This window comes from Pleurodeles waltl, chromosome 3_1, assembly GCF_031143425.1.
Source record: "Pleurodeles waltl isolate 20211129_DDA chromosome 3_1, aPleWal1.hap1.20221129, whole genome shotgun sequence".
In the NCBI taxonomy this organism is placed as follows: Eukaryota; Metazoa; Chordata; class Amphibia; order Caudata; family Salamandridae; genus Pleurodeles; species Pleurodeles waltl.
In genome coordinates, this window is record NC_090440.1 from 262,672,855 (window position 1) to 262,694,101 (window position 21,247).

General features: G+C 44.7%; 1 protein-coding gene across 4 annotated transcripts in view; it reads right to left on the minus strand.

Annotated features, from left to right (window-relative positions):
* The window catches only part of ZNF592 (zinc finger protein 592), a 341,162-nt gene that overhangs the window by 134,083 nt on the left and 185,832 nt on the right, over positions 1-21,247 (minus strand). For all 4 annotated transcript variants that reach the window (XM_069222355.1, XM_069222353.1, XM_069222352.1 and 1 more), the window contains one exon: positions 20,278-21,150. In XM_069222355.1, coding sequence (XP_069078456.1) covers positions 20,278-21,150 — 873 coding nt within the window. The remainder of the gene's footprint in view (positions 1-20,277; positions 21,151-21,247) is intronic.

The following is a 21,247-nucleotide window of genomic DNA, read 5'->3' on the forward strand; positions in this document are numbered from 1 at the left end:
TCCTCAACTCCCCACTTAGGCCTTCCAGTGTCCCATCCTTATCTGTCCTATCCCATAAAACCAGGGGCAGGACGCAGTCCATTCAGTGCCACAAGGGCCATATAGGGGGAGCACACACATACAGGAAGGGCCGGAAGCTCATCAGCAAGCCTAATCAATGTCAAGGGCCACCGGAGTGACAGGAGATGCCACATGTGAAGGGAGCTTGGGATCTTTCATACTGTCCACTAACGCTTCCCATGCTCCGATGACCTCCATTAAACCACAACCTCTGCTTGTCCCTCACAGCAACACATCACTTTCATATCCAGTGTATCTCTCAAGTTCTTTGCTCCAAACTTCGATCCAAGGACCCCTAGAAACTTTCAAATTTCTATCAATTTCCCTCTTCGCTGATATAAAGGCCAAGTCTTGAAATCTGCTGGTGACCATAGTTTTAGCTGTATGACAGACAAGTCCATAACATATGGAAGAATTTAGCTTCAATCACCTAGCATCTCGGGCAGGCTGCACCAACCATATTAAAAAATATTTTTACTTGCCCTGCAGTACAGTATGCCATATGTAAAGCATAGAATGGATCCATTTGTATAAGCTGTTCCGAAAGATTCTGGGGGGCCATTTCAAGCAAAGTTGCCCTATGCTTTTGGCACTTCCCAGTCTTCCCATTTAGTCCTTAAGGAGATGAGCAATCACATCATGTCTACCCTGATCGCTTCATATAAACAGGAATCAGTTTTAAAGGTACTTAAGGACGTGACTATGTTCTGACATGACCATACCCCAAAGTTTCCGAACTGCTGCCGTCACTGCCCTGTGGTGCCCCAGAGTTAAGTCAAATTAAAAGCAAAAGTCCTCAAATGAGAGGAGCTCATTGCCCCAAAACATGTTTTCCACTCATGTCACACCAGCACTCACTCAATCCTCTCGGGCCCGCCTGTTTCCCCCAGGCGGCAACACCTACAATATACCAATGGGCATGTCAGACGAGTATGGGATTTGCATCCGCGCCTTCTGTAAGCTTCTGGCACAGAAGTGCCAGAGCACTTGGAATTCACTGGCATCCCCAGTGATAAAACAGCCCGTTGACAGGAGTACTCTGAACAGTTTCTGGTTTGTAAAATGTCTCAGGGACCACCAAGTCTCAATAGCCCTTCAGTCTTCAACAAGCTGGAATTATTAAACAAATAATCTGCCCAAGCTCTTCTTTCTTCTGCCTCTACCCTTGTAGTATACACCTGTTGAAAGAAGTGTTCTGCCATCTGATAGTTCTCAGGATAGGTTTTAAAGCTAACCTAAGTGTTGGGTAATAGTAGCAAACTGTAAAACTACTTTACTCCAACCCAACCGCACGTATTCAGGTAAACGGGGTGGCTTCCGATCCATTCCCCATCCGTCGCGGGGCCCGTCAGGGATGCCCACTGTCACCATTGCTCTTTGCACTCGCGATTGAACCACTGGCCAAGCTGTTGAGAGAGGACCCACTGGTAGAAGGCTGGGCATGGCCCGTGGGCCCGGAAGACCGGGTAGCACTGTATGCGATGATGTCCTCCTTTACCTCTCTAACCCGGCAGGGAGTGGCCAGCGAGTCCTAGAACTCCTGGACCTTTTCTCCCAGGCCTCGGGACTAACCCTGAATCCCAGCAAGTCCCTGCTGATCCCCCTGCACCCCTCTAGAGACTGCGTAAGCTGGCAAAAAAACATTCCAATCCGTTGCAATAGTTTTAAATATCTGAGGGTTCACATAACCCTGCTACCCAAACTAACATGGGAACTAAACATCACACCGCTCCTTAAGAAGTCCAAAAAAGATCTCCAACGCTGGCGGAATCTACCACTCAATACGCTGGGTAGAATAGCACTATACAAAATGATGATACTCCCCAGATTCCTATACCAGCTGCAGAATTTCCCACACCCAATCCCCCGGAAATGGTTTAACGAAATCGAGACGATGGCGCGCCAATTCCTGTGGCATGGCTCCCGCCCCAAATTATCCCTTGTTACATGTCAAAGAGACATCCACGACGGGGAACTGGGAATGTCTAACATTTATATTTATTATTTGGGCATGCGCCTACTGGTGATTAATGACTGGCTGTCAGGAGGCTGGACAGACCCCGCGTACAGATTGGAACTTCAGGCGATGGGTTATAACGGGGTTTTCAATGCACTATACGGAGGTGCGATCCCACAAACCATCCCCGAGGTGACCAGACTGGTTCTTACGGGGTGGCGAGCGGCACAGAGGATCTCGGGGTGGTGGTCTCGCCTAACTCAACAGACTCCTCTTTGGCAAGGGAAATGGCTGAGGGAAATCTCCACACTGGAGGGGTTCCGGAAATGGGACATTATTGGGATATCTACACTTGGCGACATCTGGGGTGATTCACAAATTCGGTCCTTTGAGAAGCTTCAGAAATTATACTCTTTAAATAATACCCAATTTCACAAATACCTACAGCTCAGACATGCTCTACTAGTACACGTACGACCAGGGGACAGCATTCCAGAGATAAAGTCCACTGGAAGCAAAGGTCATGATGGGATACCTAAACAAAGGGGGAATCTCCCAGATATACCACTCTATCCTTGCTAATACATCCCCCCCTCCTTCGAGGAGCTTCGCCAAAAATGGGAGGGATGGGTGGGTCCCATAGACGACAGATTGGAGAGAAGCATTAATGGCCCCTCGAGCACTGGCTATATCCACACGACTTCAGTTGCTACAAACTCTTTACCTACACGCAGCCTACCATACCCCTAAGAGACTCCACCGGGCTAATCTCCGACCCACAGATGAATGCCCCCGTTGATCTCAACTGGGAGCCGATTTCTTTCACATGGTCTGGGCCTGCCCAACTATACAGTCATATTGGAGGTTAATTATGGGGGAGATCTCCGAGGTATTACAGTCAACGGTAGAGATATCCCCGGTACCACTTTTGCTAGGGGCCATGGGTGAGATGGGGCTAAATAGAGCGAATCGAACCTTCTTGGGAGTGGCCTGCCTGGTGGCAAAAAGAGACATCATGTCAGAATGGAAGGCCGTAAAAGCGCCGACCCTCACCAAATGGAGGCGAGGAGTGGATTGGTGCGCAGGCTGTGGAAAAACTTGTATACGAGGCGAGGGGGTGCCCAGATAAATACAATAGAGTGTGGGGGAACTGGGAGAGTTCACTGGCCACTTGACCAACCTATGACAACAGAAATTTCCAAAAAAAGCTCCCTTAAAGCAAAGATTTACCCGGGGGGAAGGGACACCACCGCCTGCAATCCTAGCTCTATAATGGTTGAGGGGCCAAACCCATGTAATGCTATGTGAAGATTATGTTGATCTCCCTCAGACACTGCAATAACAAGGGTTATTGATCCCGAGCTGTGGAGGTGGTTTGAAGCTCAAACATTTACTTCAAACTTTATGGAGCCCACGGGGACCAACGAGACGAATAAGACAAATGAGACAGATGATGTACCTAGAAGAAGGTGTTAGGGTATTGGTATTTGTACTTACTGTTACACTGTATTTCCATTTTGTTTCATTCTTGTTTTTCTCTAAAATAAATAAAAACTCTTTATAAAATTTTTTTTTTTTTTTAAATAGTAGCAAACTTGCAAGGATTATTTTCAATGGTTGCTACTCTAAACCTTCTGATCTGCTTTTTTGTAATTCTTTCTTTTTAATCTATAGCATTTTTTATAGCCTTTCCTTTATTGTTTTAGCATAAATTATGACAAGTCACATTTCAGGCGGTCTTCCAATTCAGGTTTTTAACTTGTGCATTCTACATTGTACTATCTGACTTCTTTACAAACAAGTTACTTACCTTTGGTAACGCTGCTCCTGATAGATACTCTACCTAATCGCAGATTCCTCCACTTTGACTATACCTCAGGTACCTGATTGGATCCAGGCACTTTGTCAGCATTGCCTGCATGCACTACAAAGTGGAATTGGGCAGATCTGTTCTGGCTATGTTTCCCCTTGGAAATGACAGAATGGAGCTGCATATAAGTGCCACCCCTGCATGTTGATGTTAGCTTCTTAACTCCTTTTCTGAGACATGAGCATGAAGCTAAAGCTGATTGCTGGGTAAAGTGTGCTGATCTCAATACCTTTTCATTCATATGACCCAACAGAACAGGGAGGTGAGAGGGCAGTCAGCAATCTGCAGTTACAGCATTTACCAAAAGAAGCATTACTGAAGGTAAGTTGGAGAAACATCACAAGGTATCCAGCTACAAGGTAAATTCTACAAAATCGGAGGCACTGGCTCTATGGATCTTGAACGAGACCCTGGAGAAGATGAAGTGTGACTTTTCGTTCAGGAAGGCCAAGAAGGTGGACAGCTGTCTTGGCATTGTTATTACACCATCCATAGCTCAAAATAGAATATCCAGGAACCTCCCGCTTGCACCAGAAATCCGATGTAAGTTAAGGCAGTGGACAGTGGATTCATTCTTTTTTTCTGGTTGGACGTTTGTGATGTCAATCTGCCCCTAGGGACAGATGTCTTTGTGTTTTATAATGCCAACTGTTTTATTTCTGGTATTCATTGCATTTATGATATTAATGTTTTTATTCTGCTTTTTATTGTAGTATAAAAGCTTCTGATCTCCTTGGTTTCTACTTGAGGTTTCGGCATGGCTAGATATGCAGTTTGTGCAGTTGATCTAGTCTGGTAAGGAAACGTTATTTGTAATGTTTACTTCAAAAGAATATCATTGCCCTGCTTGAATTTTTTATGGGTGAGCGCAAAGCGCTCCGTTCCATGCTGTAATCTCTCTTTGGGCTTCTAACCACGCCCATGTCACATCATTCACTTTCATTGGTTCGTGGGCTTGCCTTTTAAAATCTGCTTGCTTCCATTTGTGAAAGGCATGCATACGTCATGCCTTTTACAGTGTTTAGCCCACGTACACAGCACCGCTGAACTACTGAAACCATTCAAGGCTCGATGTTTTCAACATGGTTTCCGGACTATTTTATTTTCCACGCTGCGCAAACGTGCCTGGGTTTACATAGCGCAATCCCGCTCGGTTTTTCTGTTTTCAATTTCAGTGCAATTTTTCTTGTAATTTGTGTGGCAAGGAAAGTCCGGTTAGGAGTTTACAACGCTAATAGCTCTAACTCAAGCAAATGAGACCCTTTGCATTGCAAATGCTTGCTTTTAACTGTTGTAATAATTGTAGCATGTTTAGCTTATGTTTTATTGTGTTTCAAATTCATGTCTGGATTTGCGCAAAATCTGTATCGTGTTGTCATGTGTGGCAAGTTAAACTTTTTCCTTTCTAGTGGGATATCTTTGGTGTTTGCTGTGTCTGTGCAGAGTGCCTGCAGTTGATCCTCAATTTAATTGTAGGTGACAATTGATCGGTCTCTCTTTGGAGAGTAAAAAAGGATCATCGTTTTTTCTGATTTTTACTGATAAATACAGACAGAAAACAGTGTTTCCTTTCTGTATCTAATTTGAAAGCGGATAAATACAGAAAATTGTGCTCCTCATGAGTGACTAAATGCTGTCCTTCATGAAGTCTCGGACAACAGCAGAGCAGATATACAACAGGGGGAGCTAAAAAACAAGATGAGACTTCCTTAACTACTGGCATATGTTAACATATTTCCTGTGAGTGTAGTGTTTTGTTCTATCTGGCTGCCTAATTTGCGAAAATGTGACAAGCATCAAAGTAGGAGTGCATGCTAATCAGTTACATAAATGTGGAAATTTAACGTTTTTCAACTCCATTTATTCTCACAACACAAAATAAACGCTGCTAAATAGCAATAGGATGGCCAAAACATAAACATGGATAATTACAGACGGAAATGTTAAAAAAAATAAACAACATGAAACCGGAAGCTCTAAGTATAAAGTTAATTGTGTAGCTTCGATTGACAGTTTTTTCCAGATATTATTTGTCAAAAGTTATATTTACTGTCCGATACTTCCAGTTTGTTGAGTTCTAATTTGACACAGTGTTGTTTACTGTTGCCTTGTTTCCTGTTATTTTTATTAGTAAGCATTATGGCTGCCCGAAGGCTGACTGCTCAGTAGGTTGTGATTTTGCTTTTAAATCTGCCAATGAACATGGCTCTATGGAAGAGACTGCATCTGAGGCAGAGGACCAAGTTCAGAATTCTGGCAGTGAATTTCCTGTCCAAGAGTAATCATCTGACGATGAATACATTACATTATTAGTGCTAATGAAGTGCCTCTTTTAGAGGAGTACACTGATCAGCCAGTAGTGCAGCAAGGGCAAGCTGGCTTGCAGCAGGACTTGAAGGCTTCCCATTGGAAGGGATGAATCCTGGATTGCCCATAACGTGGTGCAGCCTTTTGTGCTGGCCTTTAGTGGGTGTTGCAGGGTGCTGAGTCACTGCAGATAAAGTTTTGCCTATCTTTTTCTTCCAACTGTTTACTGATAATGTGTTCTTGAAAGATATTGTTAGGCATATTAATTTGTATGCAAAACAGTTTTTGAGGGACAACAGTCCCACACTGAAGACCCACTCTACAGCTAGCCGGTAGACTCTCACAAATCTCCAGGAGATTAAGCAGTTTTGGGGTTTAACTTTGTTGATGTGATTTCGAAGGACGCCATCACTGTCCTCATATTGGTGTTGTTCGATGGCAACTGCTATACTTCCAGCAACCACCAGTCAAAATCAGTATTTGCCTCAGCTTCTGCTACAGGCTTGTCAAAGGAGGCACCCTGACTGTGACCGTCTCTTCAAGATTTGGCCTGTCCTTGACCATTTGGCTGACTGCTTCTCAGAGATGTATGTTCCAGGGATCAATATATTTGTTGATTAGTCTCTGGTCCTATTCAAGGTCCATTTAGTTTTCAGACAACCCATTTCCAGCAAGGGAGTACGTTATGGTATTGTGATGTATATGCTGTGTGAAAGTGTCACTGGATATCCGCATACTTTCAGGGAGCACACTGGTTTTGGAGTAGGTAAAATAAATTGTGTGGGATCTTGCCAGAGGGCTGTTTTAATAAAGGTCAGTATTTATATATGGACAATGTCTTTAGAGGTTTTCAACTATTTAAGGAATTGTTCAAAATGGGCACTGTAGCATGTGTCACAATCTGCTCCGACTGTTAAGGTTACCTTAAAGAACGTATGCGCAAAAAATTCAGTTCCTTGAGAAGTGCACTGAGTAGTAATGCACTTCTTGCTTTGAAACTTTAAAACAGAAGGGATGGCTACATGCTCGTGGCTATTCATGATAAAAGCAATCAACTGTGTCTGGGGTCAGATAGCAGAAGTGTGCAAACCTATGTGCAGTTTAGACTACAACAAACACATGGAAGGTGTAGATGGAGTAAATCAAAGGTTGAAACTTTACAATGTTGCTTGAGGGTCATACGTCTGGTACAAGAAGATGGCTGTTCATTTCTTATTCTTCAAAGCTTAGGATGTTTCCAAAGATTGTTCTCCAGATTACAAGAAGAGTTTTGTACAGTTTCAGCAGTTGATTAATAGGCAACCATGTTGCTGTCTAGCAGGCAAGTGTTCATAGAATCTGAGTGGTGAAGATGTGGCTAGATTGAAAGATTGTCACTTTCCTGAATACATTCTTTCAACATCCAAAAAAGACTTTCCCTGTCGGAGATGTAGAGTCTGTGACTGAAAAGAAGTACAAAAGGAGAGTTGTATTTACTGCTCTGAGTGTCCTTATCCTATGTGTGCCTATATGTTTTATATTGTACCATACGCAACTCAACAAATGGAAGCAATCATGAGCATAAAAGGGAACCGACTGTGCTGTGTATTGCTATGTATTTTCTGTTTACATACCTAGTTGCCAGTAGTTTGATCTGTTTAGTTATACCTGTTGTGTATGCAGTCTTAGTTGGTATTTCATCTTCTAACAATAAGTTGTTTTTTCTAATTGCTGGTGGTGTGTGAGGACTGGTGTCTGTCAAACACCACTCCACTAGCAGCTAGTTGGAGTGGCTGGTGTGTTTGTCCTATGGGCACATGAAAGTATTAGGGACCTGAATGGTGCTGCCTGCACTACTACTTGGGAAGATCTGTGCAGAAAGCAATGAAATGCTACACAGCATAATGAGAGAGATACACAAGATGGTGTCAGAGATCTGGCTTTTTTTAGGATATGACATGCTATGTTACAGACAACAGAAATCTTTCACATCTGCTGAACAACAACCTAAACTATGTGTAGAAAAAGAGAAAAGTACATCTAGCAGCGATAGTGGCTTACACCAGGGGATATATAGGAAGAAGCTTCTTCACAACAACAGTGGCCAAACGGTTTCAAGAACGGACCAAAATGATAGCTCCACTAAGGAGCATGCCAGCGCCTATGTGGAACCTAAACGTGGTGCTGACTCCTCTGATTATTGTAGGAAGCTGGTTATCTATGTGTTGTACCAATGTGGGGGTACATTATGCATATAGTACAGGCGACCATGATTGGTTGACAGTGGTTAAAGTAATAACCATAAATGCTCTCTTTTGCATTAATGTGAGGGAGCAGTTTAGGCTTATCAGAGGGTAGCGCTAATCATTCATTGACTGTGTTTAATGAATGAGACACTCAAGAAGAAACGCTAAAAAGATTTTAGAAAAACATCAACACTTTATATTATTTTAGATACCAAAAATAGCTTCAGAATTAGACTAAGTACTGTTCGTAATATTTCTTTGTACAGTGAGGTTAGTAAATCACACAAATGTGCTTTTACTCGGTAATGCTTTTCAAAGGAAAAAGAACATGTACTGCATATGGGTATTTGCAAATGTATCTCAGGGGTCCTCTTTTGGTCTTAAAGTGCTAGGGGGCAATGTCACGAGATTCGCCAGCAGTCTGATTTTACCAGCCCTGGGCTGTCTGGGTACAGAGGTGATGGACGGTTCGGATGTCTCACGCACGGCAGGCAAAGAGGGTTCAACTTAGAAACAGGCTGAAGGGGGGGGGGAGGGGGGTCTTGGGGACAGGTCCTGGAGCTCCCAACGGGGTGCTCAGTTTGTGAGGGTCCTGGGAGCAAGGGGGCACAGTCAATAGTCATGGTCCCAGGCCGGGGTGCAGAGGGCTTTGGTTGGTCTTGTGCATCAAACAAGCTCACAAATCTTGGTTAGATCAGCAGAGGGGGAAGAAAAACAAACAGGGCCACACTTGTGCTGAAGCTCATTGGTTTTGTTATCTGTTGGGGGTCAAGTCGTCTTTAACGGTGCTGATATTTGGTCCAGACACAAATAAGCCTTGGTGCTTGCAACTGCTCCAGTACCTTGGGTATTAGTGCAGAGCAACTCCTGGTGGGTTTAGCGTCTCCAAACTTGGTGGGGAGACAGGTCTGTTTTCCTCCTTGTAGTCAGACATATCCAAGTTCCTGGTGTCAGGGGGGGCACAAAAATACTCAATTTAGGGGTGTTTAGGGGAGTGTACGGTAGTAGCCAATGGGCTAGTTACTCCTGGGGTGACTAAACCCCCTACATGAGTAGGGAGGGCATAACCCTGTCCTAGAATTCCTATTTTCACCAAAAACAAGATATTGGAATCCTTTCTTTGTGGACACATCAGGCTGCCCACCTTAGGTGCAGGTCTAGTCTGGTAGTGCAACACCTCCTTGCATAATTAATTTCCCACCTGAGAGTACGGGCTCTCACCTCCAAGGGGTCAAAAACTGGTCTGTGGTGGCAGGCTGGTCCATACCAGTCAACCAACACACTAAAGAACTAGTAGGTTTCAGGAGGTCATATCTAAGGGCCCTCCGGGTGCTCGTCATAATACATCCAGTACTGGCATCATTATGGATTTATCAAGACAAGGTGTTTGATACCAAACACCATAGCTTCCAGTGAAGTCATTATGTAGCTGGGTAACTCTGAATGACCAGTGTGCAGTATATACCTTAAGATGGCTTCCCTGTTCACTTGTAATATGCAGTACTCAAACTAAACATCACAAGGGCATACCTGCTCAAGCAGATACGTCTGTGCATAAAATATAATGCACCCTGCATTAAGATTCTAAGGCCTGCTGTAGGGGTGATTTACACATATTAGATGCAGTGAGGTGGGGGCATGACACACAATGAGTGCGCCATGTAGTGCTTTCACTCATGGCTTGCACCATGACACGCAGTCTGCAATGGCAAGTTGTGTGCAATTTGCTTAGGGGCCCCTTAGGGTGGCACAATACGTGCTACAGCCCTTAGGGACCCTCTTTAGAACCCAGGCCCTAGGTACCAGTGGTACCATTTACTAGGGACTTACAGTGATACTAAAGGGTGTGCCAATTGTACACAGCTAGACATTTTACGTTGATTTAGGAAACGAGCGCTGGACCTGGGGACCTGGTTAGCAGCAACCCAGTCCGGCTTCAGTAAAAAAATTAAATTAAAAAAAAAAAAAAAACACTCAGTACTAGTGGCAAAAAGTGGGGAGTGACTGTCGAAAGGGACACTTTCCTACAAAGAACCATTCGAACCACTCTACAGGGTTACCTTAAAGTGCATCCCACTCAAGACGTTTCTAATTGCAATGACATTGCAGTGCAATGTAATTGAGCTGCACGCACTCACCATACAGGAGCCATAGCTGCAAATACACCAGTACAGAGTAGAGGACCAACCCACACTTCCTACCAAAGGTCATATCCCACTTTCACATAAATCAATCAATACAAAGACCACATTTTTCCAGGAACCAAAGACTGATGCCGAAAGAGCACTGCAAACACTGGACGTCCACAGGGCAATAATGATCAGCTGGTAATACCTGGAGAGAACAAAACCAATCAGCAAAAAAAAAAAAACTGTTCTTTGTATCATTCGCAGTCAATAACAAAAGGAAACCGGTCACTAGGAACACCATTGCACGGTGGATAACTCACACAATTCAAGTGTGTCACAAAAAACTGCGATGCAGCTAGCAACTAAAACAAGAGCACACCTGACACGAAAGAAGGGAGCTACAATAGCCTTCCTGGCAAACGTCGGGCTGTGCAACATAAGTATGGCAGCCACATAGTTGTTCACAAAACCATACTGCTCCAACGTCCATGTGAATAGAGAAACACAATTGGGGCAATGAGTACTGAAGCATTTGTTTGCAAACTCAACCTGATCTCCAACCCAGCCACCACAGCGAGGAGCCTGCTACAAAATCAATGCACACTATGTGACTCCAGAAAAGATTTACACTGCAAAACGAAATAGTTACTTAACTGTAACAGTAGTTGTGCAGCTTGAAGAATTTGCTGGATTCACATGCGACCCACCTGCCTTCAGACGAAATGAGGTGAGGCAAAGTAACGAGGGTATAAATAAAGATACAATCATTAGGGAAAAAGAATCCCTCTGGGCAAACATGTGGTGGCACTCTGGGCAAAAACAGAAAGGTATGTTCTACAACTCACACAAAGCAGGGGGACACTCTGCCCATGCATTCTCCTGCATTCGCTTGTTCCACTTACTTTGGTTTCTTTTGGTGGAAATTGATAAAGTCTTTCGACAAGACTCCCTTCTTTTTGTTGTGATGATTTCTATTTAGGCCGTTGATTTTTCCTCAATAAAACCTTGTTTGCTTTCTTATTCCTTTTGACGATTGGAGAGCTTTCAGCATTGCTTCCAGCCCTAGCAGCAGAAATTAACAAGCATTTTCAATGCAACGTGTCTCGCATTTGTTCGAGTTAGAGCTATTGGTGTTGTAAAGCAAAAAAAAAAAAAACATGCAGCACGATCATGCTATATAAAATGCAGCTCGATCGCGCTGCATGGAAAATAAACAGATAAAGTAGTTCGGACCACAAGCTGAAAACATCGAGCCTCGTATGTTTTTAGTACTTTACTGGTGCTGTGCAAGTGGGCTAAAAACCGGAAAAGGCATGAAGTATGCATGCCTTTCACAAATGAAAGCAAGCAGATTTTAAAAGGCATGCCCATGAACCAATGTAAGCGACAGACATGGCATGGGCGTGGTTTGAAGCCCAAAGAGATATCACAGAATGGACGGAACGCTTTGCGCTCGCCTATAAAAAGGAATCTCAACATGGCTACCATGTGCAGAGGCTTCCAGAGAGGGCATCTGCTGTCAGGAGAAGGCTGAACTAAGCGTAAAACATGCATTCTGGACCCAACCACTAGATAGTGGAATAGGTCACAACATGTGAATCCAGAAAAGATTCATGCTTTGGAACTATCCAACAACAGAAGCACGGGAGGAAGACTTGCGGATTAAGTTCCCTTTCATGGACCTGTTGCCACATCCTGCTAAGCAGGTCTGCAAAATCATTGTCCCCTCCTGGCAAGTACTCTGCCAGAAGACAGACTTTGTGGTGAAGTGCCCACCACCAAATGCCCTGAGCCAACCATGACAACTATAATGAATGGGTGTTGCGCTGTTTCTAGACCTAATACATGGCCGTCATGTTGTCTGTGCGGATGATAGTCACTTTGTGCTGAACATGGCTGAAGAAGACTTTGAGAGCTAACTGGTTGGTCCGTAGCCCTAGGTAGCTGATGTTGAGCCCCAGTTGGTCAGGTGCCAACATTTATTGAATGGTTAAGTCTTGTAGATGCGAACATCACCCAGTGAGGGAAGTGTCCGCTGTGATGGTCTCTTGCGGTTCTGGGCCATGAAAAGGCCAGCCTTGCAACAGATTGTGTGATGTGTGATGTCCCAAATCAACATTACATCCTACCAGTGACCCTGAGCTCATGACCACTGTGCAGCTACGCCCTCCTAAAACAGGCACATGTGTAACCTAACGTGTGGAACTATGGCAATACAGGAGGCAAGCATGCTGAGGAGGTGCATGACTATTCTTACACTAATTAGACAATCTGGCTGAAAACTGGGCAGTAATGACTGAAAAGAAAAGCTAGGGTGCTGGCTTGTCTGGGATAAGCTTTTCCGGTGACTGTGTTCTGGACTGCCCCTAACAATGGCTAAACCTGGAGGGGCTAAAGGTGGGGCTTTACTGTGTTGATGGAGAACCCTAGATCGTGCAATAGGTTTATGGTGGCCCAAGTATGAGCTAAGCACTGTTGTTCTTCCACACTCTTAATCTTGATCAGTCTGTCATCCAAGTAAGTGAACACATAAATGTCGGTCCTCCTGAGATGGGCGGCTACCATGGGATGGCCCTCTGAACACTCTGGCTGTCATGGTGACCCTAAAGGGCAGCACTTTGAACTGAATATGCTGGCCACTCACCATGAAGTGGAAGTACCAGCGATGTGCAGAGTGGATAGGGCTGTGAAAGTAAGCGCCCTGCAAGTAGAATGCAGTCATAAAGTTGCTTTGCTGCAATAGAGGGATAATATCCTGGAGCATGAACATATGAAGGTTCTCAGAGAGTATGTATGTGTTGAGGGGCCTGAGGTTGAATATGTGCGGTAGTGACTCCTGCTTTGGAATAAGGAAATAGGGGGAGTACATTTCTCTACCGTGTTGGTGAGGTGGCACAGGCTCCAAGGGCGCATTCCAAATGAGTACTTCTATTTCTTTTTGAAGGCAATGCTGATGTTCTAGGGAGAGGGCGTGTCTGTGCGAAAGGTGTTTTTGGTGGGGTTGCAGTGACTTCTAAGCAGTAACCCTGCCTTTTGATGGAGAGGAGCCACTCATCTGAGGTGATCTCTTGCCCATGTGCCAGAAACACCCCTGGAGTCCCCCCCCTTTCCCACAGGTAGGTGTAGTGTAATGGGGGAAGCAAAAGTGAGCCAGTGCTTGGCAAAAGCAGCTCCCTTAGCCATTTCACCTTTTCCTCTTCCATGGCAGTTGTTTCCCCGATAACCTCCCATTGAATAGACCTGTGAAGAGGTCTTCTGTTCCTGCGACCTCTGATCTGTAGCGGCTTTGGAGAAGGTAATCTTGGCTTCCCCATCTATACTGGGACCTCAGAAATAACCCTTGAGGAGAAGGTGTTTAAAGAGCACTGATATCCTTCGCCGTATCTGTATCCTTTTCTGAGTTTAACGAGCATCCGGTCAGCCTGCTGTCTGAAGATGTGCTCCCCATCAACGGGCAGGATGCTGCTCTATATCTGGCTTGAAACCAGAGTCACTCAGCCAGGCATGGAGGCATATAAGGACACTAGAATTGATACCACATGCAGCAGTGTCAGCGGCAGCAAGGGCACTGCGAATCTCTGTGTTGGAGCTTGTGGCCTCGCATCTTGTGCAGGGGTCTGGGAAGTGTTGGAGGAGCTCATACCAGTGTTCCCAATTGTACCTGAAGAATAGGCTAACAGAGTTGGCGATGCACCAATGGCCCCGGAGTGGCAACCTGCTTTCATGCTACATCTTTTTTCCTGCTCTCCATGTCTGGTGGAGGTGCATCGCTGGTGCCTTGCGTATTGCATGCTTACTGTCCGACGATAGAGAGTTGTGAGTGAGTTGTCCTCTGATTTATGTATGGTTTGAGGAAACTGTTTTGTTTCTTATCAACCGTAGGGGTGACCAATCTGACTGTAATCGCTCCTTGAATACCTGAGGAGCAGTATTGAGCATTTCCTTAAACACAGGGTAAAATTGTAATGAGTGCTGGGTGGAAGACAGCATCTCCACAAGAAAGTTCTCATCCTCTTGGACTTTATGCATTTCCACTTTGAACCAACTCGACTATGGCAAAGCCCTCTATGCCAGTACCATCCAGCAGAGCCTGAGGAAACTACAGCACGCCTAAAACGCCTCTGCCAAACTCATCCTGGAGATCCCCGCCATGAACAGATCTCCATTCACCTAAGAGACACCCAAAGGCTTCCTAGCAAGAGAAGAATTAACTTCAAGCTCCTTGTCCACGCTGACAGGTCCCTCCACGGCCTATGACCCACCTAACTCAACCACCGTATCACCTTCTACTTTCCCACCAGACCTCTCTGCTCAACAAGCACTAGCCACCGTACCCTGCATACGAAATACGAAAGACCTCGGCTGGTGGAAGATCCTTCGCCTACCTTGCAGCAAAAAGCTGGAACACCTTACCACTGCAACTCAGGCAGTCACCATCTCTACCTCAGTTATGGAAGAACCTTAAAACCTGGCACTTCAACGAGGTTCAGAGGACAAACCCCCTTAGCGCCTCAAGATCCTTATGGATGAGTATTTGCGCTTTATAAACCTTGATTTGTTGGTATGATGTAGTGTCATCCCGTGGGGCTGGTTTAGCAGAGTAAAGGTCTGGATCAGTTTCCCGGAAGGATTAACATCATAGTCATCCCCACAGGTCATTATGTGGCTGGAGGTTAAATACAACATCCTAGGGATCCAATAGGTAGCATAGACTTACTACCTCTTTCCAAAGGAAGGGTGTGGGGAGCCCTCTGGGGATTCAGAAGGGTCTCCTGGTTGAGGTGATGTTGGGAGGGGAAGAGGGTAAAGGGCGGAGCAGGGGGAAGATGACAAAGAGGGGGGAATATGATGGAAGAGGAGGGGGGAATGTGATGGACGAGGAGTCGAAAGATAATGGAAGAGGATGAGGGAGATGATGGGAGAGGATAGAAAAGGAGGGGGGGGAAGAAGGAACAGGAGGGGGAAAAGAAGGAACAGGAAGGGGGAAAAGAAGGAACAGGAAGGGGGAAAAGAAGGAACAGGAAGGGGGAAAAGAAGGAACAGGAAGGGGGAAAAGAATGAACAGGAAGGGGGAAAAGAATGAACAGGAAGGGGGAAAAGAAGGAACAGTAAGGGGGAAAAGGAACAGGAAGGGGGAAAAGAAGGAACAGGAGGGGGGAAAAGAAGGAACAGGAGGGGGGAAAAGAAGGAACAGGAGGGGAAGTGGACGGAAGAGGAGGGGGAGAGGACTGAAGAAGAGGCAAAGAAGTATGAGGGGGAGGACAGGGTCTAGGAAGTAGAGAGCTAGTACCCTGATCCTCCTGCCTCTTGGACTTAGCCAGTGGTGCAGGCTCAAAGACAAGGGCCTCTTCAAAAGTCAATTTTCTCTTATGCAGAATACGTCCAAGTGGGAGCTACAAGGATCATTGTAAGGGATGTATGCCTGATTTTACGAACCAGGAATGGAATTGGAGGGAGAGGTGGAAAAGCGTAAGAAAATAATCCCTGACCAGTTCATCCATAGAGCATTGCCTTTGGTTAGAGGGTGTGGGTGCCTGGATGCAAAGCTTGGGCATTTTGTGTTTTCTGCTGTGAGGAAAAGGTCTATTTGAGGAGCTCCCCAATTTTTTAGATATTTTTGAAGGACTTGTGGGTGGAGTTCCCATTTGTGGACTTGTTGATGCATAATGCTAAACAGGTCTGCAAAGTCGTTGTCCGTTCCTTGGAGATACTCTACCACTAAATGAATGCGATGGTGAAAAGCCCATTTCCATATTGTCTGAGTGAGTTGTGACAACTGGGATTACTGTGTTCCCACCTGTTTCTGTAGATAATACATGGCTGTCATGTTGTACATTCGGACTAAGACAACCTTGGGTGACAGGCTAGAAAGAAAAGCTTTCAGGGTTATAAACACTGCCTGGATATCCAGTCAATTGGTGTGCATGGGTTGGTGAGTTAGATCCCATAATCCATGTACTGTGAGGTCTTGAAGGTGAGTGCCTCACCCGTCAGTGATGCATCTGTGGCAGAATGAGCTGGCAGAATGAGCTGGTAGAATGAGCAGGTCTAGAAAAGGCTGCCCTTTTAACAGGTTGGTGTTCCACCATTGCAGAGAGTGGCGAGTATGGTGTTGTAACAACACCAACATGATGGACACTGCTGCAGTGGACTAGATCTTCCTGGTGACCCTGTGACTGAGACCACATATGTGACAGACACTGCTATGTATAGTCTCGGCATGAGGAACAAAGGGAATGCAGGACTCCATCATCCCTAAAAGGCACACAATAGTCCTGATTGTATATGTGTGATTCTCCTGAAAAGGTGGGAGAAGAGATTGAAAACTCAGAATGCAGCTGGGTTGGGATATGCTAACCCCAATTCTGCATCGAGAATGGCTCCCAAATAGAGCTGAACCTGAAGAGGTTGTAGATGGGATTTGAGAAAGTTGATTGTGAACCCTAACTTGTGAAGTAGGTTTAGAGTGTACATTGGACACTCCTGTACAGTGCTGGGTTTGATTAGTTAATCATCTGGGTAAGGGAACACATGTATATTTTGTCTTCTGAGGTATGCAGCGACTACCGCCAAGCGCTTTGTGAATACTCTGGGAGCAGTTGTGACTCCAAAAGGCAGGACTTTGAATTGATAATGTTTTCAATGCAACCAAGAACCTTAGATATTTCCTGTGTCAGGGTGGATGGGAATGTTGAAAAAGGCATCTTTTAAGTCGTGTGCTGTTATAAAGTCGCCTTGTTGAAGAAGGGGAATAAAGTCATGAAGAGTAATCATGTGAAAGTGTTCTGCAAGAATGTAGTGATTTAATGGTCTGAGATCTCTTTGGGGGATGAGAAAATATAGGGAGTATACTCCTGTTCCCTGGTACTATAAAGGAACAGGCCCTTTGACGTCTATGAAGGGCAGGGACTGTACCTCTTACTTTAGAAGGGTAAGATGTTTGTGAGATAACCTGTGAGAACGAGGGGGAATGTTTGGAGATGTGGTAGTGAGCTCCAGTCAATAACCATGTTAGATGATGGAAACGACCCATTGGTCTGATATTATATCCATTCATAATGTATAAAAAGTTTGAAGTCACCCCCCTACAGGTGTGATGTGGGGCTTGGGCAGATGTGTGAAGTAATTGCTTAGATGTTGAGGATGTGGTAATACGCATGCCTCTGCCTCTGTTGTTGCCTCTAAAGGTCCCTCTGAAGAAACCTCAGGAATATGAGGTCTTGGGTTGTCCAGATTGAGAGGTAGATGGTTCAGAGGTTGTAGCTTTGCTGCCCCTTAATGTGGGGCGACAAACATTACCTCTGTGTGCCTGAGACTAAAGGGCCAACAAGGTGTTCTTTGTCAAAGAGCATGTTGAGCACCGCTTGTTGTACATCTGACTTGAAGCCAGAACATCTAAGCCAGGCATGTCTCCTTAACAATGTGTCTGTATTTACCCCTTGTGCCGCTGTGTCTGTGGCATCTAATGCACAGCGTATAGAGTTATTGGTACTGGTTTGTCCTTCTGTAACAATCTGTTGGTATCGCTTGTGGTGCTCATCGGGGAGATATTGGGAGAATTACTTCATTTCATCCTAGTGAGCCAGATCATACCTTGCTAGCAATGATTTGCTACTTTTGCTGCACCCCTTTTGCCTGCTGCAGCTACCTTTTTGTCTTGTGGCGGAGAGTCTCCTGTGGCCTGGCTGTTGGCTTGCTTCCTTGAAGTAGTGGTCAATGCTGAATTTGGCAGGACCTGTGACCTGATGTACAGTGGATCAGAAGGAGCAGGTTTATACTTTTCATCCACTCTAGGAGTGATAATTATAGAGCAGACTCGCTTCTTAAAGATGTCATCTGTGTGACAAATCATGCCAGGAAGCATAGGAAGGAACTGAAGATCCTTATGTGTGGTGGTTTAAGTGTCAAATAGAAAATCCTGTTCTATCGGCTCCCTATGGAGTTGAACATTATGAAAAGCAGCTGCCCCTCCTATACCTTGTTGGTAACTAGTCGAGTTCTCTGGAGGAGAGGGTCTTGCAGGGTGTAAATCTGGATCCGTATTTACTGGATCGGGGTCACATGCATCCCATGAGTCTTGGTCTTGCTGTGTTCCACCCAAATATTCCCCTATAAGAAGATGTGAACCCCGAGGTGTGAGGTATCCTGCACTAGGAGAGGCAGATGAGCGAGGAGGGGGAAGAGGTGGAAAAGAATAAAGGGGTGGAAGTGGTGAGGAAGGTAATTCAGGAGGAGGAAGAGGAGGAGGCAAAGACTTAGATGAAGTAGCCTTTTCCTTAGAGTTTTTTTTTTTTTTTTGAGTAGGTGAAGTGTTGAAGGCCTTTTGGAAGCATAACTTCCTCTTGAATGTGATAGTTTGGGGGAGTGATAATATGCTCTGTACCATCCTGGATAGGGAGGTGGCACTGTTTTGCATCCATTGTCTCCATAATAGGCTCAACTGGAGATAGCCTAGTGGAGGATTGGCTGAAGTCCATCCAGGTCAGGCTCAATTTGCTCAGTGCCGAAAGTTTGGCTGCAGTAATTTGGGCCAAAATGCTGGAGGTTGATACCAGGACCAATGTTAGTGTCTTGGCTGGTTTTGGAGCCGAGCCAAAAGGTGCGGCGGGTGAAGTAATTTTTTTTTTTTTTTTTAATCAGTCTTTTGTTGGGTAGGAGTGGTTATAGTAAGCACTGGCTGCACCGACGTCACCTCACTGCTCTAAATCTTCAACTGAACGTCAGAATTTTGAATGGAGAAGGTCTCTCCTTGTTTGGGTTCCTCTTGTGAGTACTTCTCCCCAAAGATTCCAGGGTGTCTTCTGGGATTTCTGCACCATCTCCAACTTTCAAGCACTTTGGTCCCGAATGATCTTCTTAGATCTGAAAGATCTAAAAGCCTTGCAGGTAGCTTCCAGATGATTGGGCAAGAGACACAGATTACAAACCTGAAGATAGTCGGTGTGCGAGAACTTGGAACTGCACCGAGGACAGAAACAAAACGGTGTCTGTTCCATCAGCTCAACATTAATTTTTGGGTGCCACACGGTGGAAGGCCAGAGCAACGGGTGAGGCCACCCTAAGGCGGTCGGACAAAGAATTCGACCAGACTATAAGAACATCGAACGTTAAGATAGAATATCGCAATCAGAAGAATAATACCATTGTATGAAAGATAGACGGAAGGAAATTTTCGACTAGAGTAAGTTGAAAACTGAGTGAAGATACACACGTTCTAACCAGACGGCGGAGAGAAAACAATCTAACAAAGGACTGGATGCCCTTTGGCGGTATCACCGAGACGGAGGAATTGATCCCATGACTCGAAAATGCTTCTTCAAAGAAAAACAACTTGTAACACTCTGAACCCAACACTAGATGTCAGGGGTATGCAGAGCAGGTGTATCTACAGTCATGCATGCCATCGAACAACATGTTATTAAGGTCACTGATGTGTATACACATTAAATGTTTGTGATGAAATGCATTACTTTCTATAAGCGGTTGACGTGATATGAGATTATTTTGAAGGCACTTACAATTTCAGAAACAGATATTGTTCCCAATAGTGAGCAGTATCACTATTGGTGAACTAATGTAAGGTTATAATTTTGTGCTCTATAGGGAACCGCTTTGTTTGCGAAAAGGATTATTTATTACATGAATAAGGTTAAAACTGTATTGCACCACAAAATATCACGTGTGCATTCATCAAAATAAATAAATACATTTAAAAACAAAAAACCTTACCTTTCCATGGCTTTTCTTCATGTGAAATATATATGTTTCCCTATCAGGAATCAACTCTGAACATTCCCTACATGTCCAGTCTGCACTCTTCCATCTGGACTTTTTTTCTGATGATGTAGTTTCACTAGCTATATCAACATCAACAGGCATGTTTGACGTGCCATTTACTGCTGCTGATTCCTTTTTTGTGGAGGTTGGTTTAGAAGTCTGCTTTGTGGTTGTAGACTGTTTTAGAATGGAAGTTTGTTTTGATGTTAATGTTGCTTTAGAATCAGATACTGCTTTTGAAGGTGGTGCTCCTTTTGATGACGGTTCCACTTTTGAGTTTGGTGCCCTTTTTGAGGCTACTGCCTCTTTCGAAACCCTTTTTGACACACATGTTCCCTTTGCCACTCCTTTTGAAGTTGACATGCCTTTTGTAGTTGATGTTGATTTTGGAGTAGACCCTTCTTTTGGAGCCAAAGTGCATTTTGAAGATATTTCTTTTGGGGGTGATACTTTTGATTCTGGCACTTCTTTTTGTCCTTTTGATGAGGATGTTCCTTTTGGAGCTGGTGTCTCTTCTGTGGTGGTTGCCTCCTTTGGGGCAGGGGTTTTCCTCTGTGTAGCTGTTACTTTTGTGACTGATGTTTCCTTGGGTGTTGGTGTTTCTTTTGGTGCTGGAGATTCTTTTGGTGCTGGAGATTCCTTTGGGGCTGGCACTGAAGTTCCTTTTGCGGCTGTCAATCCTCTTAGGGCTCCCTTTGCAATTGCATTTGCTTTTGGAGTTGAAGCTTCATTTGTTTCTCCAGAATCCTGGCTGTTTGAAGCTGTCTCGGGTTTGTGTCGTATACTTGTGACGTCTTCAGGATTCGATGGAACTCCATGCATACCCTATGGGACAATAAAACTCAGTAAACTGATTTTTTTGGTAACTTTCCAATTTACGGAAAGTCGATATGCACTACAACCCATAAAAGGCATAAACCTG